Below are 23,972 nucleotides of genomic sequence, written 5' to 3'. Positions count from 1 at the left end.
CGGGGGGAGGAGCCGGCAGGTCGGCCCCCGGCGGGCCCTCCCCTCGGCCGTCCCCGCCCGCCCGCCCGAGCGGGGTCGGGGGAGGGGGCAGCATGGCCTGTCCGTCCGGCCCCCTTCGCCGCGCTCCTCATCTGCCCCGCGCCGAGCGCCGCCGCCGCCGCAGCCGCCGCCGCTCCGCTGCCCGCGCCGCCCGCGGCTCCCGATGGAGACTGACGCGCCCCAGCCCGGCCTCGCCTCCCCGGACTCGCCGCACGACCCCTGGTACGGCCCGGACCGGCCCGGCCCGGCCTGCCCGGCCAGCGCCCGCCCCGGCCCCGCCAACATGGCCGATCCGGGTCGGGCCGGGCCTCCCCGGGGCCCGGGCCCGCGCCCCCTGCTCCCTGGCGCCCGGCGCTCACGCGGGCCCTTTGTGTCTCTCCTCCTCCCGCAGCAAGATGTTCATCGGGGGACTCAGTTGGCAGACTACGCAGGGTGAGCGAGCCCTGGAGCGCCCACCAGCCGGGCAGGGCACCCCGGACCCCCCAGAGCCCCGGAACCGGACCCCCCAGCCCGGCCCTGCACCCTGCTGACCCTGGGCGCCCCCGCGCCCTCTTTCGCGCCCCGCCCGGGGACCCAGAGAGCGCAGGGCGGTCGGCAAGAGCGCACGGCCCCGCGGGTGGAGGGGAGCAGATGAGGGTTTCAGGGGGCATCGGGGGGGTGGGCTGGGCCCCCAGGACCCGCCGGCGGCAGCGCCAACTCCGCTCGCACCTGCGGCTCAAACTTTTGTGAGGCGGCTCCCGGAGCGGCGGGAACCCGGCCGTAGCCGTCCCCCCTCCAGCCCAGCTCGGCCCTCTGCTTCCCGGGGCCCCGGTGGGTGCATGGAAGCTCCGCGGGAGCCGGGCGAGGGCAGGGGGAACAGCCGAGAGCGCGCGGGCAGCTTGGCGCGGGGGCGGCGGGGCCGCGCCGGGGTCACCGGGGGCAAAGGACGAGGGGGGGGGAAGGGCACTGGGCCCGAGCTGGTCCGAAGGCGAGTGTGTGGTTACAGAAGGGCTGCGCGAATACTTCGGCCAGTTCGGGGAGGTGAAGGAGTGTCTGGTGATGCGGGACCCCCTGACCAAGAGATCCAGGTGAGCCCCTCACCCTCTCCTCCTGCTCCCGGCTCGCCCCCTCTATCCGCCACTCACTGCCTTGTAACCATCTGCCTCTCCCTCACTACGGCTCACAGGGGTTTCGGCTTCGTCACTTTCATGGACCAGGCGGGGGTGGATAAAGTGCTGGCGCAATCGCGGCACGAGCTCGACTCCAAAACAGTGAGTGGCCCTCAGGGCTGGGGGGGTCCTCTGGGAGAGGGAGACTGCCGGAGGAGGAGAGGGTCAGGACTCTTCCCAGGGGACAGCTGGACGGGGTCCTTGAGGGAGGAGGGAGCTTTTTGAATAGGAGGGCTGCTATGCTCTGAAACTTTGTCACTAGAGTTGGGGGGAGAGGGAGGAGAAAAACCCCAGGACTGCTCGCGTTGCCACATCACCCCTCAGCCCCCCAGGACTAATGAGAGAAGAGGCAGCTACCACCCACCTCCCTCCCTGTAAGTACTAATCGGGATGCCTCAGAGCTGAGCCTGGGGTGGGGCTAGGTCCCTCCCCTAGCCCAAATTGGGTGAGTCAGGTCTGTAGCGACCCACCCGGTGGCTTCTCTTGAACTCTAACTAGTACTTGGCTCTGAACCTACCCCCCCCCCACCCCAATTCCAGACCGGTGGTAAAGCATGGCTGAGCCCTTCTCCTCTTCTCTTCCCTCCTCCCCCACTTTTGGTCTGTGAGCTCCTGCTTTGTGTGGAAGACTGGGCCCTCCTTTGCCCACAGGGGGACTTAGGGGAAGGGAGCTAGCTTGCCTGGAAACAACCCTCAGGGACCCCCTCTGAGGACTAGCTCTTAGCAAGACACTGCTTGTTTGGCCTTCAAACTCCTGGAACATTTTGCTGCTGTCCCATGGCTCCTCAGTGTCTTGGCCCCTGCAGGGGGCGCTGGCTGAGGCATGGCTCAAGGGGAGAGAGAAAAGGAAAATGTCAGAGGAGGGGTGATTCTGTGATGGGGGTGTCTGTCCGCCAGGGAGATAGTACAGCCTGCTCTCTCCACACTCCCCCACACTCCCTGGGCCCTGGGCCTCCCTGCTTGGGTCAGCCACTGGCTTCTGTTTACCTGCAACAATAGTTGGTTGTGCCCAAGAATTTGTCCCCAGCTCCTGTTATCTCTGCCCAGTGGCTCCTACTCCCGCTCGCAGTAATGAGCAAATGAGGCCTCAACTTTGCCGGCTCTGAAAGGATCTTCTTGGCACAGCCGGAGTGACCTGGGAGTGGAGAGACAGTGGCCTATTGTTTTTGGTGGTTATCTGCCATCAAGCTGCCTGTTCTCCTACCATCCCCTGCCCTCAGAATGCATTGGAGGCTTTGGCCGAGCTCAGGAAGCTGAGATTTAGGGGCTGGGGCTGAGGGCGGAGGAGTGGAAGCTGGATAAGAGGGAAGAGAGAGGGCAGAAAGGTGAGGTGGCTGTCCTGAGGAGACTCAAAAGGGCAAGGGCTTTGTGTGTGTTTGGCCTCCTCAGGCCTGGGGAAGGGGGTGGGAGGGAGGTTTACTGTGGGGAGTCTATTTTGGGTTCTGACTTTCACCTTTTATTTACTTGTTGAGTTTATTTATGTTGCCAGCTGTGAGTCAGAGTAGAGGTGGGGTGTGTCAGGGATGGGGTATGTGTGGGTCTGTGGATGCGTGGCTTGGGTACCGTCTCTGGGAGATCCCTGTCAGGGTTTGTGCAGGGGGCCTGTGTGAGGCATGCTGGTTGCTGAGGAGGCTGTTTCCGGAAGAAATGGAAGGATAAAATGGTCCGTTGAGATACGTAATCACAACTTCAGTCAACTGGAATGAGCTGCTGTGACTTTTTTCTAGAGCCCAGTTGGACTTTGGGGCTGAGGAATTGCCCCAGCGTAGCTTTTGGAAACTCCATCTCTGTGGGCAGATTCCAAGGAGGAGCCTGTAGAAGGCTGGTTCCTGCCGTTCAGGCAGGAGAATAGCTGGAGCCAGTTTCTTAGAATGAGGCTGAGTTTAGAACAGAAGGAATTTTGGGAAAAGATGAATCTTCCCGGCAATTGGCTGGTGAACTTCAGAGTGATGTCCACTCATGCGGGTGGCAGGAAACTCTGGAATGACCAAGCTTTCTAGGGTCTGCTTTGATCATGGTGTCCTATGCCCTGGCTTTTGCTGCTCGTCAGTATGGGCGTAGTATCACGGGGGTACCCAGCTCCAACGACAACAAGGATTTTCTGATGTAAACTCTGCCCTTAGTCCCAGAAGCCAGGTGAGTGTCTTGATTTTTCCCTCTGGTTGTTCATAGCCAGGGCAAAGGTGGCCTGCTGGTAATAGCACCTTTGTTTGTGCAGTGCACGGCAGTTCACAAAGGGCTGCTTTCACCCATGTTATCTCACCTGCTTCCCCACAGCTGCCCCTGGGAAGAATGGGTGTGATTATTCCCACTTTGCAGATGAGGGAACTGAGGCCCAGAGGGGTCAAGAGAGTGACGAAGATCACAGGCTTGGCAAGGCGCCCAAGGTTTCTGAGTCCAAGTCCCATGCCCTTTTGCGTCACCAAGGACTGCCCTCCGCTTCACCCCAACCCAAGCTGCATTATCAGGGACCTGTTGGTTTACAGCGTCAGGGCGAGCTGTTAGATGTGGATATTACGGGGGACACAGAACTGAGTCTCCTCCTGGCAGTTGTAAACTCTCATCTTGCAGTCTTTTTAATCCAAGAGCCTTTCCATTTGCAAGGCTTCCGAAGTCTGAATTGCATGCCTTACTTAGGCAGGTATGTGTGAAGTCAGTTAGGCAGGGCTCCCCGTATACCTGGCCTCGAAGGAGTAAGATTTGGGGTTCTTGCTGTGAGCCACGCACCATGCCAAGTGCTTTGTATGCATTATTTCAAGTCACTTGTAGGCAACCATTTGAGGTGGACTTTATTATTTGCCCATTTTGCAGGTGAGCTTGAATCCGATGCTCAGAGAGGTTAGGTCACTTGTCCAAGGTCTCACAGCTAGGAAGCAGTACGGGTGGAATTCAAACCCAGGCAGTCTTACTCTAGAGACACGACCCTTTCCTGCCAGAAGTTTCCGGTCAGAGGTCCTTGTGGTCTCAGGGCAGGTCCTGTCATCTCTGTGTACTGGGACGAGAGAGGTCCTCAGGGCTCACAGCTGAGTTGCATGGTCATTGGTGATCAGCCTTCTTAAGTGCGGTGACCAAAGCCCCTTCTACCTCTCCGTTCTATTTCAGATCGACCCCAAGGTGGCCTTTCCTCGACGAGCACAGCCTAAGGTAGGTGTGTCTGTGCCTAGGAGCAGCTCTGGTACCGTGGACAACTCTGGGCAGTGATTTTTCCAGCATTCCCTGCTATGAAAGTGGCTTCTGGAACCTGTTTAGAGTGTTTCTGCAATGGTCTGGGGAGGAAGGAGGGGATATTCTTGTCCTTGCTCTGTGGCTTGTGCTCTGGGATGGAGTGGGGAGGGGCTGCATGTGCTGGGAGAAAGGGGAACCGCCTCGGGAGGGGGGGATTAATTGTTTCGTATTTGAAGCCAGTACAGTTTGGACGCTGAGTCTAATTCTGACTTCACAGATCACAGCCTCTGAGCCCAGAGCCTCTGGGGGTCAAACACAGGACACATTTACTCCTTGAGGTTGAGCTAAGTAGGGGTGAACCTCTAGTCATCCTCCTACCTCTGGGATGAGCTGCGTTGAGCTCACAGCGGAGGGACCCCAGAGCTTGGCAATGAATCTCACCTTTTGCTGTGCCCTGGGTACCCTGTCACCTGTTGTCTTTCAACTTAGGTGGCTGTAGCTGCCTTCCCAACTGCTCTCCTTCCGCTGGCACTCTGGCGAATTTTTCTGAGCGGGGGGGGGGGGGGGGGGGGAGGGCAGAGGAGTACAGAAAACAAATTTCTGGGCAATAGAGGTATATAGCACTCAGAACTTTTGGTGGAGGACAGGAGCCTAAGATTCTATTCCAGGCTCCAGGGCAACTTGCCAGATCTGAGTTTTTATGCGACCCAATACAGGGGACTGGTGGGAAGGCTGGCTATAGTACAGGGAGCTAGGACCCCTGAGTTTGCAGACTTATGTGCCCTGGGATGAGGTCTCTCTCCAGGAGACCTCAGTTTCCCCCTTTACAAGAGGGTTGTTGGGCGCTAGAATGCTTTAAGATTCTGAGCCAGGTGGATTCCTCCAAGGCCCCCAGCTCCTGCCATGGAGAAGGGAGAGGAGCAAGTTTTAGGAGACAGGAAAGGGACATCTCTGGGAAGGGTCCAACCAAGGACCTGAAAGCAATTATGGAGCAGGTATTCCAAGGAAGCCGCACCAGGGAGCACATGGTCAGAATTGGGTTAATTCCATTAAGCAGTTTGGTGACAGAAGGTGCTTTAGTGTTAGGATGGAGCTGGGAATTGCCACAGATTAGCCATGCGCTCCTGGGGTAATTAGGACCATGTGTTCTTCCTAAAACAGGGCTGGGGTGACAGGGCTGCCAGAGGTTGGATTGGGAGGAAGGTGGCGAGGAAAATGTCGGCCTTGAGTTCAGAGAGACCCTGTGATGGGCCTTGGCTTTTCCCAGGGGGGCTGCTGGGGTCTTGGAGTTAGACTGTGGGTCTGGGTCACTGACTGACCAACCCCCTTCCCAGCGTTAGTGCTTAGGGAAGGCATTTTCCAGACACAGACCCCAGGGAGGGAGGCAGGCAGGAGGCCAGCCCGGGTATGGGGCACACAGCTGCCTGTGACAGGCCTAAAGGCGGGGGTCCAAGGGGAAGCTTATGGGGGCCTTCCGAGAGGCTGGGGCCACAGAGAGCTTGTCAGCTGGCGTCCTGGCAGGGGGGCTCGAGCCCCTGCTGGTGGCGGTAGGCCACAGGACTCAGATGCCCACTTTCTTGTTCCCTCCCGTAACAGATGGTGACTCGAACGAAGAAGATCTTTGTGGGGGGGCTGTCGGTGAACACCACAGTGGAGGACGTGAAGCAGTATTTTGAACAGTTTGGGAAGGTTGGTCCAAGCTGGGGGTGCTTATGGGCAGGGGTGCTTCCCAGGGCTGGGAGAGCCCTGTAGAATTGGTAGGCAGCAAGTGGAGTCCCACCAGGTCACTCCAATTCCTACAAAGATGAAAGCAAGAGTGGGCCCTTCGTGAGCGAGGCCAAGGCAACCCATCGTCCAGCCTCCTGGCCTGTGTATGGTCCCCAGGGGGAGGGAGCCACACAGTGGCTCTCCCTGTTGCTCTTCCCTGTATGTTTCTCTTGCTTATCTTCATTCTCCCCAGGGAGGCTGTGCTCCCATTACCAGTTCAATCCAGCCACCCCTTGGCCTCCTGGGATTTTGCACCTGTCCAGGCCACAGGCAAGCAGTTGCACCTTCCCCACCTCTTCCTGGTGAGGATGATAAGGACGCAATAAATATATGACTCCTGATTGCACTCAGCACCCTGGTCGTCCAGGCGTGGGGCTCGGGGCAGAGTGTGAGGGGGCACTGATGGCCTTGCTGTTGGGAGGGGGCTGAAGACAGCACCCTAAATTCCTGATCAGGGCCAGAGGGCTGGCTCTGAGCTTCATCAAGTTTTAAGGTCTAGACCATTTAGGCCAAAGACATAGAAGGTGTGACAAACAAAACCTGGCTAGAGGGTGTCCCCAGAAAGGGGAGCAGTATGGACTACAAGGTCCCACCGTAAGATGGCAAAGAAGAGCGCAGGCTATAAGTCTGGGGGTGAAGGAGGGTCACTTTGCTTCAGACTAGGATTCCTGGTCTTAAGTGAGATGGGCTAGGTGGGGTCCCGACTCGCCCACCAAGGAAGAGGACGAAGGGGAAGATGGCTTGGGAAATGGGATGGGCGGCTTTCCAGCCTCCTGTCCTGGGTAGAAGGAGGGAGGATGGGGATCCTCTGGCCTGGGTGCTGGCGTGTGGGGCCAGAGGTCTGGCTCCGGCGCCCCCGTGGGGACCTAGGTGCAGGACGCAGGGCGGGCCGGGCCTGGGCCCCAGAGGGAAGGGCGCTCCTGGGAAGCAGCAGGCCCGCTCGGCTCCGGCGGGGTGTCTTTGTGTCTGAGCGCCGAGCATTAGAGCTCGCACTAATCTGATCCAGCAGCTGTGATTGGAGGCCGCTTGCCCCCGGGGCCGGCGTTGCCATGACAACCGGGCCCCAGGAGAAGCCGTCAGCGGCCGCGTCTTTTGTTCGGGCCTAAATCGGCGTTGGCATGTGAAACCGGCCCGGGGAGGCCAGGGGGAGCCGGAGAATAGGCTGCCAGGGAGCGAGGGGGACAGCCGGGAATGCCAAGGGCCCCGCGGCGGGGGGCCCCCCGCCCGGATTGAGGGGCCGCCACCGAGGGGGGAACAATGGTCAGCCGCCATGGCTGCCACTCAGGCTTAGCAGCCGCCGAACTTGGCGGCTCCCACTGGTCAGCAAGCCTTGGCCGCCTCCCCTCCCCCCCGCCTGAGTCCCCCTGCCCCTGGGTTCCCATGGAGACCAAAGCCTATTAAGGACACTGGGTTGGTAGCCTCCCTCCCCTCAGCTGGCCCCAGGGAGGGGACACGAGTTGGGGGACCCTGGACGCCCAGCCACTTTCCTTGCCCCCTGCCCTGGCTTTAACCCCAGTGTCCCACTGGGGGTTCAAGACCCAGGTTGAGGGGCCTGGGGGGCCAGGGATGGTGGAATGGAAGGCTGGGTGGACGAAGATGGGCAGCACCAGGAATTGGACTGAATCAGTTTGTGGGTCAGGCAGGAACTCAAAGAAGCAGATTAGGGGTGAAGGTATGGCTGGTGCCTCCATTCATTCATTTGTTCATTCAACAAATAATTGTTGAGCACCTCTTACAAATCAACGTGCTCAGTAGGATGGTATCATGACTGACACAGCCATTGCCCTCACGGAGACTTCGGAGTCAGTGGTCTTAGATGGCTTTTCAGCTTTGCCAACGTCCCCCGTGTGACTATGGACAAGTCCCTCCATAATACAAATAATAATTGCCACGCATTATTAAGAACTTGCTGCATCCCAGGTATGAGTCCTTGTGGTGCAGCGGTTAAGCACTTGGCTGCTAACCGAAAGGTCAGCAGTTCAAACCCACCAGCCACTCTGCGGAAGAAAGATGTGGCAGTCTGCTTCCATAAAGATTACAGCCTTGGAAACCTCATGGGGCAGCTCTACCCTGTCCTCATAGGGTCACTATGAGTTGGGATGAATTTGAAGGCAGTGGATTTCATGTGTGTGTGCATCCCAGGTACTGTGAGTCAAGAGATTTATATGCACATCTCATTTAATTCCTTTTTATATGGTAGATGGAGACCCTGGGTAGTACAAAGGGCTAATGAGGTCTGCTACTAACCAAAAGTTTGGAGTTTGCTTTTGGTTAGGCACCTCAAAGAAAGGCCTGGTGATTTATTTCTGGAAAAAAAAAAAAAAATCAGCCACTGAAAACCCTGTGGAGCACAGCTCTACTCTGACACACATGGGGTTGCCATAAATTGAAGTAGACTTGGGGGTAACTGGTTGATAAGATAGACACCATTTGTTGAATTGAGATATATTGAATTAAATAAAATATATTATAAAATTAAAAAGAAAAAAAAAGATAGACACTGTCTGTGCTCATTTTACAGATAAGGAACTGAAACCATGAGATATAAAACCACTTGCTCGAGGTTACCCAACCACCAAATGCAGAAAGCAGGATTCCACCTCAGCAGGGCTGCCCTACTCTTCCCTTGTGCTCACAGCACAGCCTCCTTTCTGGGTTTCTCTTTTCCATTGGTGAAGCCAGGGGGTGGGGAAGAAGTGCTGAGCCTGAAGGGTCTATCCAGCTTGGACTATCTTGTCACCAACTGGTTCTGGGACTCAGGCTGGGTCCTTGGGAGGAAGTAAGGCAGGCACTCAGCTTCAGGTCCCCAGGACAAGAAACTCCTTGGGGAGATCGACATCATTTCCCTCTGAGATTCTCCGGGGACCCAGCTCTGTCCTGGCTCAGCCGGGTCCTGGTTCTCCTGGAGGCCAGGTGCAGCTTGGTGCTTGAACAACTACCCTGGCTCAAGGTCTGCCTCTTCTACTTGAATGAGGCAGGGGAGACCCCTTACAAGTCAGGTGACAGGCCTGGAAAGAGAAGAAAGAGTTGAGGAGAGGCTGTGCTCCATTGCCCAGGATCCTTTTCCTTGGGTGCCTGGCCATTTGCGGGAGGGTGAATCAGACTTTGGTTTAACCCCATGGGATACCTGACCTTGGCTGAAGGATTAAGAGGCAAGAAGGAGGCACCAGATGTAGGCAAAGGGAAAGAGGTGGGACTGGGAAGAGAAGCTAAGTCTTTGGCTGTCCACATATCCAAGGGGATGTGGGGTGGGAGTAACAGGAAGAAAAGCCTGGGGTCTGAGAAAGCGTGGTAATGTAAATCCTCCCCCTTTCTTGGTCCCTTCCCCCTCCCCCAGTCAGTGGGAGGCAAGCAGCCCAGGCGCTGAACTCTCCTTGCTTTAATTACAGCCTCTAGCAAAAGGAAACCTCAATTAGAGGAAAAGATCTGAACCAGGAGAGGGGAGTTGAGTCTGGCTGGAGTAGCTGCTGTCCGCCTGTCTTTTTGGGAAAATGGAAAAGGCTTTTGCTTCCCCATCTCTCTCATCCTGCTCCCATACTTCCTCTTCTGGCTCCCCCTCTGTACCTCTTCTTCCTCCCCGCTTGGTCTAGGACTTGCTGTGTGACCTTGGGCAAGCGACTTCACCTCTCTGAGCCCATTTCCTTTATCTACAAAAGGGGCTTTTACCACGTGGGAATGTGGGGAGGATGATGCTTGTAAAGCATATGGGGCAAAGTGCCAGGCACATGGTAGGAGTTTCATGAATGGAGGCTGATCCATTGAGGAGCCCGTGCTTGAATGGGAAAGGGGGCACTGTGGCTCCAGTTGGGGAGCAGGCTTAGGATAAAGTCTGGACTGGACTTCAGGGGAATGAAGGTGGGATCCCCTGCTTCTGGGTTGTGGCGGGGGTCCCTGGTACCTGGTGGGTCCTCCATGGCAGGTTCTGTTTCAGGTAGACGATGCTATGCTGATGTTTGACAAAACCACCAACCGGCACCGAGGTGAGTGTGGCCTCCTCCCCCTTCTCAGGCTGGCCCCGGAGCCTGTGGTCAGCCAGGGGGCTGCAGGTCACAGCTGCCCTTTCATCTTGCCTCCTGACATCCTATCCCCAAGGATCTGCATCCTCTCCCGGGCCTGGCCTTACAGAAGGCTTTTGTCCCGCCCGTTTCCTGTGCTAGAAACTTGCCGAGAGGAACAGAGGAGCAGCCCCCCCACAACTGAGCCCCCTGCCCCCACCCCAGCTTGGTGTCTGCCCGGCCTCCCTTGTCCCTGGTAACTGGAGCTCAGGCCAGGCTGCCCCAGGGTCTGGTCAGGCTGACTCCACAGCCCCCTGGCAGTCTGCTGCCACCATCAGCCACCCCCTACGCTCAGCCCAGCCTCCTCGCCTTGCTCCTGAACCTGGGAGCATCTGGGCCACAGTGGACACGCAGCCAGGTTGTTTTTCTCCCAAGGGCCTTGCCTTTTGCGAAATCCCATTCCAGCCCCTGGGGTACGCCCTGGAGGAGGCGGGGCTGTTTAGTTGTTTGGGGCTGTGGGTCTCACAGCCTATTTTGCGAGTGGGGTATGTTCTGTGTGTGTTTATATCTGTACACGTGAAGGTGTCTGTGTCTGAGTATTTGTACATGTCTGGTGTGTCGGGGTAACTGTCCACGTGTGAGGGCGGCCTCTGTGAGCCCTAGTGAGTGTGTATGGTAGGTGGGTACCTGGGTGTGAGTGTGTGTGTCTGCCGGTGTGTGTGCCTACACATTGTATATGTGCGTGTCTGTGTACAAATGTATGGTTGAGTGTGTACGCCTCTGTATACGTTTAGGTAAGTATTTGTGTGCGTTCTGTGTTCTCTCTTTGGAAAGCATCAGAGCAGGAGAAAAGGCATGTTGAGTGTATTCTCTTCACAGCTCTGCCACTTTCTGACTTGCTGTATGACCTGGGGCAAGTCACTTGACTTTGCTGAGCCTCTGTATTCTCATCTGTAATTTGGAGCTAGAAACTGTCCCACTGGGTGGTTGGAGAGGCTGTGAGGCTGTGGCTAGAATCTTTCATAAGATACTTGCCCACCAGAGAGGTGGTGTTTGTGCTGCTTGTGGGTTGTGGCAAGGTCCCTGGTACCTGGAGGGCTGCAGTGGGACCATGAGTCCTGGTTTTGACCCTGCCTTGGCTGCTTGTCTTCCCTCTAGGGTTCGGCTTTGTCACGTTTGAGAGTGAGGACATCGTGGAGAAAGTGTGTGAAATTCACTTCCATGAAATCAACAACAAAATGGTGAGCTGGGATTGGGTGGGGGCAGAGGCCAAAAAGGGACTGGTGCTGCAGGCTGAGCCAGCCAGGAAAGCTTCTGGAGCCTCACAGCTTGAGAGGTGGAGCCAGATCTCCTACCTCATGAAAATCTATACAGGGAGGCTGTGTCCCATGGCAGTTAAAAAGCTTGGCTTGTGGAGTCAGAGAGACCTGGGTGAAAACCCTCACTCTACCGCTTGTTAGTCTAGTCATGGGGCAGATCACTTTCTTTCTTGGAGCCTCAATTTCCTTCTCTGTGAAATGGGGGTGACAATATAGAATTGGTGTAAACATTTGATGAAATATTGCATGCAACAGCTGTTTACACAGTGCCTAGTACATAGTGAGAGCTCCATAAATGATAACTAGGCAATGAATGGAGTCCCTGGGTGATGCAAATGGTTAATGTGCTTGGCTGTTAACCAAAAAGTTGGAAGTTCAAGTTCACCCAGAGGTGCCTAGGAAGAAAGGCCTGGCAACCTGCTTCCAAAAAATCAGTCATTGAAAAACTCTAGGGAGCACAGTTCTACTGTGACACACGTGGGGCCGCCATGAGTCAGAATCGACTAGGGGCCGACTGGTGGTTACAAAATTAATAGGAAAGAGGCCCTAGAGGGAGTAAAAGGTACAGTGACCCTAGGTCGGTCAGGAGGACTGATTCCAGGTCTCATTGCAGGTGGAATGTAAGAAAGCTCAGCCAAAAGAGGTGATGTCGCCGACGGGCTCTGCCCGGGGGAGGTCTCGAGTTATGCCCTATGGGATGGACGCCTTCATGCTGGGCATCGGCATGCTGGGTATGTGCTAGGCCCCGCCGGCGTCTTCCTCCTGCCCGGAACCGGGATGCGCGTGGGTGGTACATCTCTGTGGTCTGCCCTCCTGTCTGAGTCACTGGGCGGGAGTGGGGATGAGGGAGCACAGGTCTGGCAGGTCTACAGGAGGTGGGTGGTTTGGTTGGGCCGTGCTGCCATCTGGTGGTGGCCCTAAGAATGGTCCAGTTGCTCCATCTTAATGTGGTCCTTCCATCCATGGGTTTGTCCATTCTTCTGTCCTTTCAGCAAGTATCTATTGAGCAACTATTATACACCAGGTACTGTGCCAGAATCACTACAGTGACTTACTTTGGAGCTTTATGGTCTGGTGGGGTAAACGAATAAGAAGATTAATCGTTTTAGGATGGAGTAGTGTAGGGTGCTGAGGGAGCCTAGAAGAGGAACCTAAACAAGACATGGAAAAGTCAGAGAAAGAAGTTACACTTAAGCTCCGTCTGCAGGATGAGTAGGAGTCAGCCGTGGGAGGGCAAGGGAGAAGGGAAGGAGAAAAGTGTTCTGGGCACAGGGTACAGCATTTACAAAGGCCAAAAGCCTTTGGAAATGCAAGAAGGCTGCCCCTTCTTATTCATTCAACTAATTTTTTTTTTTTAATTTTTATTGCACTTTAAGTGAAAGTTTACAAATTAAGTCAGTCTCTCACACAAAAATTTATATACACCTTGCTATATACTCCAGGAAACCCTGGTGGCGTAGTGGTTAAGTGCTACGGCTGCAAACCAAAGGGTCGGCAGTTTGAATCCACCAGACGCTCCTTGGAAACTCTATGGGGCAGTTCTACTCTGTCCTATAGGGTTGCTATGAGTTGGAATTGACTCGACGGCACCGGATTTGGTTTTTGGTTTTTTATATACTCCTGGTTGCTCTCCCACTAATGAGACAGCACACTCCTTCTCTCCACCCTGTATTCCCCTTGTCCATTCAGCCAGCGTCTGTCCTCCTCTGCCCTCTCATTTCCCCTCCAGACAGGAGCTGCCCACATAATCTCATGTGTCTACTTGAGCCAAGAAACTCACTCCTCACCAGTATCATTTTCTATCTTATAATCCAGTCCAATCCCTGTCTGAAGAGTTGGCTTTGGGAATGGTTCCTGTCTTGGGCTAACATAAGGTCTGAGGACCATGACCTTCAGGGTCCTTCTAGTCTCAGTGAGACCATTAAGTCTGGTCTTTTTATGAGAATTTGAGGTCTGCATCCCACTGCTCTCCTGCTCCCTCAGGGGTTCTCTGTTGTGTTCCCTGTCAGGGCAGTCATGGGTTGTAGCTGGACACCATCTAGTTCTTCTGGCCTCAGGCTGATGTAGTCTCTGGTTTATGCAGCCCTTTCTGTCTCTTGGGCTCATAATTACCTTGTGTCTTTGGTGTTCTTCATTCTCCTTTGCTCCAGGTGGGTTGAGACCAACTGATGCATCTTAGATGGACGCTTGCTAACATTTAAGACCCAAGACGCCACTCTCCAAAGTGGGATACAGAATGTTTTCTTAATAGATTTTATTATGCCAGTTGACCTAGATGTCCCCTGAAACCATGGTCCCCAAACCCCCGCCCCTGCTATGCTGGCCTTTGAAGTGTTCAGTTTATTCAGGAAACTTCTTTGCTTTTGGTTCAGTCCAGTTGTGCTGACCTCTCCTGTATTGTGTGTTGTCTTTCCCTTCACCTAAAATAGTTCTTGTCTACTATCTAATTAGTGAAAACCCTTCTCCCTCTCTCCCTCCACACTGTCGTAACCATCAAAGAATATTTTCTTCTCTATTTAAACTATTTCTTGAGTTCTTTTAATAGTGGTCTCATATTTTTGTCCTTTTGCAACTGACTAATTTCACTCAGCATAATGCCTTCCAGATTCCCCCATGTTATGAAATGATTCACGGATTCATTATTGTTCTTTATTGTTGTGTAGTATTCCACTGTGTAAATATACCATAATTTATTTATCCATTCATCCGTTGATGGGCACCTTGGTTGCTTTCATTCAACTAATTTTTATCGAGCAACTTCTGAGAGGCAGGCCCTGTCCTTGTGGGGCTCACCATCAAGTGGGCAAGACATGAGTAGGTGGGCAGTGTCAGTGCAGAGTAGATTGGAGACTGTGGGAGGTCCAAGGAGGCGCCTAAACCCACTAGGAGTCAGGGAAGGCTCCCTGGAGGAGGTGACTCCTGTGCTAAGTCTTGGTTGTTGACCAGGAGTCAGCCAGTGGTCAGGCATTGATTCCATGCAAAGTGCTTTTGGCCCAAGACTGGGCGTGACAAATCTGAGCTCGGCCCCCAGGAAGCACAAGTCTCCTTGGGGAGACAAGATGTGTACTCACAAAAAGATAACAGTACAAAGGGGGTTTCATGCCAGGGATGGGGGGCAGGGGGGTGCAGAGGAGTGCCCTGGGAGTTCAGAGGTGGGGCACATAGCATGGGCTGGGGGACAGGATTGGGATCCCAGAAAAGGGGGAGAAGAACACCCTCCAAACGGGGTACAGTCTTATCTTGAAATTTTATTTTGTTTCTTAAATTTTATTTGAAAGTAATTTCAAACTTTTGGAAGAGTTACAAAAAATATAATAGTTCAAAGAACATCCTCATACCCTTTACCCAGATTCATCTGTTGTGAACATTTATCCCATTTGCTTTATCATTTTCTGTGTGTGTGTGTGTGTGTGTGTGTAGAGATACAGAAATAAAAGAGATGGGGTACACACACACTCTTGTGATTTTTCCTGAATCATTTAAGGGTAAGTTATATACATCGTGGCTCTTTACTCCTAAATACTTCCTTGTGTATTTCCTAAGATTAGAGATATTCTTTCAGGTAATCGCAATGTAGTTAGCAACTTCATAAATTTATATTGATGTAATATTTGTATGTAATCTACTGTCTATCTCCCCTTTTTATCAGTTGACCTAACAATGTTCTTTATAGCATCTTTTTGCCTGCCTGCACACGATCTGGGCTAGAATCAGGCGTTGCATTTAGTTGTCCTGTCTCTTTATCCTCCTTTGATCCAGAACATTGAAAAAATTGTCTTTTTTTTTTTTTATATAATTTGTTTTATTTTTGTTGTTGCTAGAAAGTTTTTTTTTTTTTTTTCAGGTGATTCATGGGCAGGTTTCACCTCCATTTAAAATATAAAAAAGAAAATCCGTAATAAATAGCAATAATGGTGGCTAAGAGTCTTGGAGCCAGTCAGATCTGAATTTGAGCCCTAGTTGTACCATTGCTATGATTTTTCTTTCGACTCTGTATATATTTTTTATTTTTTAAATTGATGTGTTTTATTTTTGCTGTTGTTGAGAATATACACAGCAAAACATACACCGATTTGACAATTTCTCCATGTATAATTCGGTGACACTGATTACATTCCTTAAGTTGTACAACCATTCTCACTCTCCTTTTGTGAATTATTCCTCCACGGGTAACATAAACTCACTGTCCCCTAACCCTCCTATCTAACCTTTTGCCAACCCTGCAAATATTTCTGAGATGTTTACTAAGTAGCAGACACCATGCTGGTACTGGGGATAAAGACATAAAAGAGGCGAGGAAGACAGAAAATAAGCACTTAAAAAAAAAAATCATGAAGGAGGGGAGATGAGAAGGCAGAGGGGGACAGAAGCTGGCTGAATGGACAGGAAATAGAGGGTGGAGAGAAAGAGTGTGCTATCTCATTAGTGGGAGAGCAACTAGAAGTATATAGCAAGGTGTATATAAATTTTTGTATGAGTGACGTGATTTGTAAACTTTCACTTAAAGCACAATAAAAATTTAAAAAAGGAAAAAAAAATCATGAGATAAACTCAGATAATGCCGATCGATGCTATGAGGGGGCAAACCGGGTGACATCATAGAAATTGTCACTGACTGGAGGAGGGGCTCCTGTGGGGAGACCTCTCTGCAGAGGTGACATTTGAGCCGTGACCTGTATAATGAGAAGAACCCAATTGTGCAAAAATCTGGGAGAAGAGTGTTCTAGGCTGAGGAAACAGCCCATGCAAAGGCTCTGAGGTTACAAGGAGAGTAGTGAGTTTGCGAAACAGCAGGGAGACCAGTGTGGCTGGAGGCTGGAGCAGAGCATAGGAGATAAGGACAGAGAAGGAAGCAGGCATCATGGCACATGGGTCTTTGTAAGGGGTTTGGATTTTATTTTCAGCCAATAAGTGTCACCTCTCTGAGCCTCAGTTTCTTTGTCTGTAATATTGGGCTCCTAATAGCACCTGAGGTCCCTGGCTGGTGTACACAGTTTGCACTTGACTACTAACCGAAAGGTTGGCAGCTCAAAACCACCCAGTGGTACTGCGGAAGACAGGCCTGGTGATCTCCTTCCATAAAGATCACAGCCAAGAAAACACTATGGAGCAGTTCTACTCTGTAACACATGGGGTCGCCAGGAGTTGGAATCAACTCGACAGCGATGGGTTTGGGTTTGGTTTAATAGCACCTGCCTCTTAGGATTCTTGTGAGGTTTAATGAGATAATAAAGTGTGCAATTTACTTAGGCTTCGTGCGAAGAAGGCATTTGATAAATGTGACTGATTGTTACTCATGACACGAGATGGTGGTGAGGGAGGAAATAAGGGGCTCAGACTCTTCCACACGAGCAGGGTCCCCTGTTCTGACAGTGTCTCCTTGCCCCATTAGGTTACCCAGGTTTCCAAGCCACGACCTACGCCAGCAGGAGTTACACAGGCCTTGCCCCTGGCTACACCTACCAGTTCCCTGGTAAGTCCTGCTTGGTAACCCTCTGCTGCCAGCATGACCCTGGCTCCCGGGCAGTCTGACTTCCTCAGGGCGGTGTCTGGGGGTGCATGGCTGGGGGTCTGCCTGCTGGAGGCTTGGAAGGAAGGGCATGTCTGAGGAAGGATTGCTTCCCCTCCTAGTCCCCTTCCCACACCCTCCCCAGGAGCTGAAGCGGGGGCTCCCCGCCTGGCCCTGCATGGCACACTTCTTTCTCAGGCTGTCTCCACCTGCCTCTTACCTTTCTCTCCTCCCCATCCTATTCTGGAGTTGCCACTTCCAACAGAGAGAGCCTCAGGGTTTTGGTGAAGGGACCTCCCTGAGAACTGACTTGGGACATGTATAATGACCAGAGGCCCCTGGGTGCACAAGCGGTTTGTGATCAGCTACTAACCTAAAGGCTGGTAGTTCAAACTGACCCAGTGGCACCACAGAAGAAAGGCCTGTAAAGATTATAGCCAAGAAAACCCAATGGAGCTGCTCTACTCTGTCACATCGGGTCTCCATGAGTCCGAATTGACTCGACAGCAGTGGGTTTGGTTTGGTTTATAATGACCAGGTGCTATGCTGAGCCCTTTCTGGATAAGACCTTTTGATGCTCAAAATACTGAAGGAAAAGGAAAAAAAAAAAAACTATGATTACAATCCTCATTTGTAATTCAGAATAAAAATTAACACTAAATAAGTGGCAGGAAGCCCAACAGAGTTTTGAACTTCCCCCATGATGACTCTCAATGTTGTTTTCCTTAAAATATCAAATACCAAATTCTTGAAACAACAAGAAAAATTGTTGTCTTCTTTTTCAGAGGGTCTCTAAGCACTTGCATCATCCACCTCTTGGGCTGTCCATTGGCTTAGAATCCTTTGTATACTTTAAAAAACAATAATAATATTTTATTGTGTTTTCAGTGAAGGTTTATACAGCAGTTTAGGTTCCCATTCAACAATTTCTACACAGGTTGTTCAGTGACATTGGTTAAATTTTTCACAGTATGTGAACATTCTCATCATTTCCTTTCTGGTTGCTCCGTTTCCATTAATCTAGTTTTCCTACCCCCTTACATTCTCACCTTTGTTTTAAAGTTATCATTGACTGTTTGGTCTCACATAGGTGATTTCTTTTGTATATACTTTGTTGTCTAATCTTCACAATTATCTGAGGCGTGAGGTATGCTTATCCCTGTTTTATGAGGAAACAAGCTCAGAAAGGAGAAATGACCCTCCAAAATAACTCAGCTAGGAAGCGGTGGAGGTGGGAATCGAACCCAAGCCCACCTTACTTGAGGGCCATTGCTCTTCATCAGTGCTGCCACCCCAGTTTCCCACAAAAAAAGGAGAAGAGGGTGATTCTGGAAGATGTTTCTGGTATATTTCTAAGCCTGTTATTTATTTATTTATTTATTTATTGGTTTAAATTTTTTTTCTTCTTAAAAATTTTATTGTGGTGAAAGTATACATCCCAAAACATATGCCTTCTCAACAGTTTCTACATGCAGAATACGGTGACATTGACTACATTTCCAGATCGTTCCACCACCATTAACATAAACTCAATGCCCCCTCTGCAAAAACTCCCCCTTTCAATCCTAAACCTTTTAAGAAATAGCTGGAAGGTTAGATGGGAAGTTTAGGGGGCCGTGAGTTTATGTTAATAGGGGAGGAGGGAACGGTTTGGACCGGAGGGTGAGAATGGTGGCATAACTTGAAGAATGTAATCAATGTCAATGAATTGTACAGGTAGAAACTGTTGAATTGGTTTATGTTTGGCTGTGTATATTTTCAACAACAACAAAATATTTAAAAGAAACAGTTGGAACTGTCGCTCCAGCATTGCCCCATGTCCAGGGTATAGGTGGCAACTCCGCCGCTCTCTCTTTCTTTGTGTCTGTGTCTCCTCTGCCTCTCCCTCCCCTGCCTGCTGGGGACCATGCTCACCCCCATCCCCAGCTCTTGGGTCCTGTGCATGGCCTGTCCCCCACCCAGTGTCCCTGTGGGTGCCTCTGTCCTCCCTGGGCTATGCCCCAGGGCCTCTCTGGCTTCCTCCTAAGCTGTTTTACGTTTTGTTTTAGAATTCCGTGTAGAGCGGACCCCTCTCCCGAGCGCCCCCGTCCTCCCCGAGCTTACAGGTCAGTCGCTCGGATTTCATACACCTCATAGGCCACAGGGGGAGAAAGAGAAGAGACCCAGGGACCTTCCTGGGGAAAGCTAGCCGGGACCCTTTTCTGCTGCCCGCTGGCCCTCTGGCTGTTGAGGCGCAGCAGCCTGTGCCGGGCATTGGCCAGTCCACGTAGCTACTTGGCCCTTGAGGATGGGGTATCAGGCCACACCCAGCAGATGAAAGCAAAGTCACTCATTCGTTTACTTGGCAAATATTTACCTAGCACCTCCAGAGTGCCAGGCACAATGGCCAGCCCTGGGATGCAGTGGCAAGCAAGCCGGGGTCTCAAACATAGAGCAAAGTGGGCCGGGTGGGGACTTGTGCAAACTGGAGTCGGCATGGCCCCTCAATTCCAGCCATCCCTGCCAAGCGGGATGCAGACCCAGTGCCCTCAGATCTCATTTTTTCTAGAGAAGCCAGAAACCTGGCTTTTGCTCTAGTTATGAAATTGCCAATTATCTTTCAATGTTGGTAACAAATTCCAAAAATTTTACAACACTGTGTGGGCCAAATGATACATATCCGAAGGCTGACTGCAGTCCTTTGGGCAAGTGGGAGGAGCTTGCTGGAACCAACTGGAACTTTCTCTTAGGCCAGCTCACTTGGTTCTGGAGCTGGGAGTGAGGCCAAGGGGGGTACATGTACAAATGAGGTGGGCTGCAAGGATTTTCTCTGTTTAACCTGCTTCTCCCCCTCCCTACCCCAGACTCTTGCCCCCCAACCTGGTAGCGTGTGGAGGATGTGAGCATGGATGTTGCTTTAGATGAGTCCTTTCTTCCAAAGGGTGGTCAGGGGTTCTTTTCCCAAAAATGGGGGAGGGGAGGAGAAACATGGGGTGAAGGAAAGGGAGGGAGGAGAGAGTCCTGGGGGTAGGGGTGATAAGAGGGTCTTCCTGAGCAGAGTGAGAGTTTGAAAAGCAATTTGGGGGTGAAGGATCCTGTCTATTCATTCCAGAAATACAAGCTTAAGACCTACTGTGCATGGGACACTCTGCCAGGCCCTGGGGACACAGCAGTGAGTCAAGAGGGAGCCAACCTCTGCTCTCGTTGAACTTGCAGTTTAGAGAGGGAAGCCAATACTGATTATACAAATGAGAATTTCTTCGCAATTGTGATAAGCTCTTGCTTGGGGTGGCTCCTTTGATGTTGTTCTGTGGAAATGCCTAAATGGACCAAAACACAGACCTCAGAACCTTGCCCCTGCCCTGAAAGAACTGAGGGAAGATGGGTCCCCTCTACAGATATCTTAGGGTCCCTGGGTGGAGCAGACAATTAATGCACTTGGCTGCTAACTGAAAGATTGGAGGTTCAAACTCACCCAGTGGTGCCTTGGAAGAAAGACCTGATGATCTACTTCCGAAATACCAGCCACTGAAGACCCCATGGAGCACAGCTCTACTCTGACACACATGGGATTGCCATGAGTTGAAATCAACTCAATGGCAACTGGTTTCCAGTATCCCTTGCCCTAGGTCCAGTTCCAGGGCCAGGGTTGCCCAAACAGCACTGAGGGGCACATCTTGGCATGGAAGATGGTGTTCTTCCGGGCTTGTCAAACGGAAACTCTGAAGCCTTTCTGGGCAGGGGTTGTAGCCCTTGAAGAGCTGCAGTAGCACAGTCACACAGTAGGGGGCGTTCACCCCTGAACTCGAAGGATTCCCCAGGCTCAAGTTAAGGGGCTATTTAAGCAGAAGCCACTGCTGTGTCTTCAGCAGACATTAAACACCAGCTGTGCACAAGACAAGGCGTTAGATACTGTGAGGGTGAAGGAGTAGACGACAAACAAGGAAATAGCAAGCTCCCTATGTCTTGAAAGACGGGATCACAGAAAAGGGGCTGAGGGAATTGTGGGGGGGGGGGCGTGGTTTGGTCATTTCTGGCTGGGTGGTCAGGGATGCCCTGAGACAAGGACTCCGATGCACACAATTTACTGAGGGCGTGCTCTCAGGAGAAGGGGGGTGAAGGAAGCAGGACAAGGCAGTGGAAGTTGCTAAGCAAAGATGGAGTCTAGCTTCCACCTGATCCCACAGGGAGCTCTGGAGGGTGAATCATACCACAGAATAAGTCTCTTCTTGAGAGAAGGGGGTGGGCCATTTGTGTCTGTGGTGGTCAGTCATGGGCTGCAATCCACTGGAGTTGGGATGAGGGACATATAGCCTCCCAGGTACCTCTGGGCAAGGTGGCTCCTGTTCTGTAAGGGAATTCTCTGGAGAAGAGGGCAGCTGCAAGCAACACAGCAGCTTCGGGATGAGTGCACCTGCCTGATAAAGGGGGTCTGGGTGGGGAACAACAGTGTCCCCTACAGCCCCTGAGGAACCCAGCATCATGAATCAAGCCCTGCCTCCACCCTCTATGAGCTGTGGATTGTCCGAGTGTGTCCCATGAGTCCCGGGGAGAAACTGAGGCAGAGGTGCTTACTGGGAAGCTGCCCTCTCTCATACTTTTCTCCATCCATTCCACTGGTCAGGGCACAAATGGTGGCCCAAGGTAGATCTTTCTGCCTTGTCCCCTGAGGTGGGGTAAGCCTGAGGGGGGCTCTGCCCAGAAGGTAGGGGTCCCCTTCATCCACCTCTGTCCCCTCACCGGTCACGCTAAAGTGCCCATACCTTTCCTTTCAGCAATTCCTCTCACTGCTTACGGACCAATGGCGGCAGCAGCAGCAGCAGCAGCTGTGGTTCGAGGAACAGGTGAGGCCTTCTGAGCTGCAGGACATGAGGAAGGAAGCACAGGGGGCAGAGAGAGGAGGGGACTTGGCCACTGCCACACCTTTTTCAGAGGGGCTCATTTATTAGTTCACTCAGAAGTATTAGCTGAGCACCCACTGTGTGCTAGGCATTGTGCAGGCACTTGGAATCCCACTAGAGTGGGACTGGCGTGACCTCTGCCCTCCAGAGCTTACAGGCTGGTGGTGGCATCAGGTGTTACAAAAACAATACTACTGAAGAATGATACTGCCTCCCTGGGGGAGGTTAGGTACTAGAGGAGCTCATAGCTAGGGCCTCAAAGGAAGGCCAGGGAAGGCTTCCAGGAGCAAGGATCTCTTAACCTCAGACTTGAAGGCAAAGAGGAGGAACAGTGTTCCTGGCAGAGGGAATGGCATGTGCAAAGGCTTAGAGACCAGTCAGTGTGGGTATAGAGTGTGGGGGTGGAGAGTGGCGAGAAGGAGACACTGAACATTTTAGGCAGCAGGATGAGGTAGGTCAGTCAGGTTTTAGGAAATGCATCCCAGGTACATAGGGAAGGGTTTGAAGGGGCTTGAAGTGAGGAGGCCGGGAGAGAGGAAGCTGCTGAGTGGAGAGACAGGAAATGGGAGGCCTGGACTAGCAGGGGTGGGTGAGTGGGCTTGGAAAGCTACCAGGAGGTGGACTGATAGGATTTGCTGGGACTTGGCGGAGAGAGAGCAGGAGGGGTCAAGGTCAGGGTGGGTGGGGCCGTGCGGTGGCAGTGGGCACCAGAGCTATCACTGTCTTTTTTCTGGGTTGCCAGGCTCTCACCCCTGGACGATGGCTCCCCCTCCAGGTTCGACTCCCAGCCGCACCGGGGGCTTCCTGGGGACCACCAGTCCCGGCCCCATGGCCGAGCTCTACGGGGCGGCCAATCAGGACTCGGGGGTCAGCAGTTACATCAGCGCCGCCAGCCCCGCCCCCAGCACTGGCTTCGGCCACAGTCTTGGGGTGAGTGGCCAGGCCCTGGAACGCCCTGAAGTTGATAGAGGGAGAGACCTTGTGTAGTGGAGGCAGAAGAAGGGCGAGGGATGATGGGTAGAAAAAGAGAGGGTCCCTAAGAGGGGAGAGTGGGGGTTGTCATTCATTAATTGGGCTTTTAATAATGGCCCTCTGTGTACCAGGCATTAGGTGGGCCTTAGGGATACCATGAGGTGTCCCTGAGTGGTGCAAATGGTTAAGCACTCAAATACTAGCCATGTGGTTGGCAGTTTGAACCCACCCAGAAGCACCTGAGAAGACAGGCCTGGTGATCTGCTTCCAAAAGGTCACAGCCTTGAAAACCCTGTGGACCTGATCTACTGTGCACACATGGGGTCGCCATGAGTCGGAATCGACTCAGTGGCAACTAACAACAGGAACACCGTGTGAAAGCGGCATACGCCATTTCTGCCCTCATGGAGGTTAGATTCGAACTTAGGGGTCCCCTGACTTACCAGGATGCTGGTTACATACAGATTCCCAGGACCTACCCGAGAGCTTTTTAATAGGGCTGCAGTGGGAACCCGGGTGGCATAGTGGTTAAAAGAGCTACACCTGCTAAAAGTCAGCAGTTCGAATCCACCAGGTACTCCTTGGAAACCACATGGGGCAGTTCTACTGTGTCCTATAGGGTCCGCTATGAGTTGGAGTTGACTCAGTGGCAACAGGTTTGGTTTTCTTTAGTGCAGTGGGGGCATTCGGGGCAAGGCTGAAGAAGGCTTTGTGCTCCACCTCAGGGTTCCTGCGGGAGAACAAGGGAGCCCCTAGGCTTGGTCTGTTTTCCCCAGGAATCTAGGAGTCAAATTCTTTTCTTCCCAGGGCCCCTTGATCGCCACAGCTTTCACCAATGGGTACCACTGAAGCAGGGGACAGGTGGCAGGAGGTAAGGAGGGTGGGGGGAGGGAACAATACAAGGTGGAGGGCGGTACCAGGGAACATGGGACACCCCTGGCCCTTACAGAACCCACAGTCCGGGGGGGAGACAGACATATAAAAAGATGCTCAACCTGCTACATTTAAAAATGCCAATTAAAACCAGACCAAGGCACCACATTTCCCCAATCAGGTTGGCAAAGTTTTCTGAAGCCCCACCGTGCCCAACATGGATGAGGGTGCAGGGGAGACAGTGTTGGAAATGGGCTCGGTTGTTCTGGAAGGGCAGTCTGGAGGGGCTTACCCAGATTTGAAATA

At 52.6% G+C, this 23,972-nt stretch overlaps 1 protein-coding gene across 6 annotated transcripts; it reads left to right on the top strand.

Moving 5' to 3' along the window:
• Positions 1 to 202: 202 nt before the first annotated feature.
• Positions 203 to 23,642, top strand: MSI1 (musashi RNA binding protein 1). 6 transcript variants are annotated; one of them, XM_064272282.1, is made up of 14 exons: positions 203 to 261; positions 431 to 471; positions 1,028 to 1,106; positions 1,205 to 1,289; positions 4,289 to 4,330; positions 5,948 to 6,040; positions 10,050 to 10,098; positions 11,272 to 11,354; positions 12,046 to 12,163; positions 16,825 to 16,905; positions 18,990 to 19,046; positions 21,696 to 21,764; positions 22,564 to 22,751; positions 23,601 to 23,642. In XM_064272282.1, exons 1-14 carry the CDS (start codon positions 203 to 205, stop codon positions 23,640 to 23,642), a joined length of 1,086 nt encoding a protein of 361 aa, XP_064128352.1. The 6 variants fall into 6 exon arrangements, with proteins under 6 accessions (XP_064128352.1, XP_064128354.1, XP_064128351.1 ...); XM_064272284.1 differs by having other exon boundaries at positions 1,025 to 1,106; positions 22,597 to 22,751; XM_064272281.1 differs by having other exon boundaries at positions 1,025 to 1,106.
• The last annotated feature ends 330 nt before the right edge of the window (positions 23,643 to 23,972 follow it).

The sequence above is a fragment of the Loxodonta africana genome, chromosome 19 (assembly GCF_030014295.1).
Source record: "Loxodonta africana isolate mLoxAfr1 chromosome 19, mLoxAfr1.hap2, whole genome shotgun sequence".
Lineage (NCBI taxonomy): Eukaryota > Metazoa > Chordata > Mammalia > Proboscidea > Elephantidae > Loxodonta > Loxodonta africana.
This window is presented reverse-complemented; position numbering and strand designations above follow the sequence as displayed.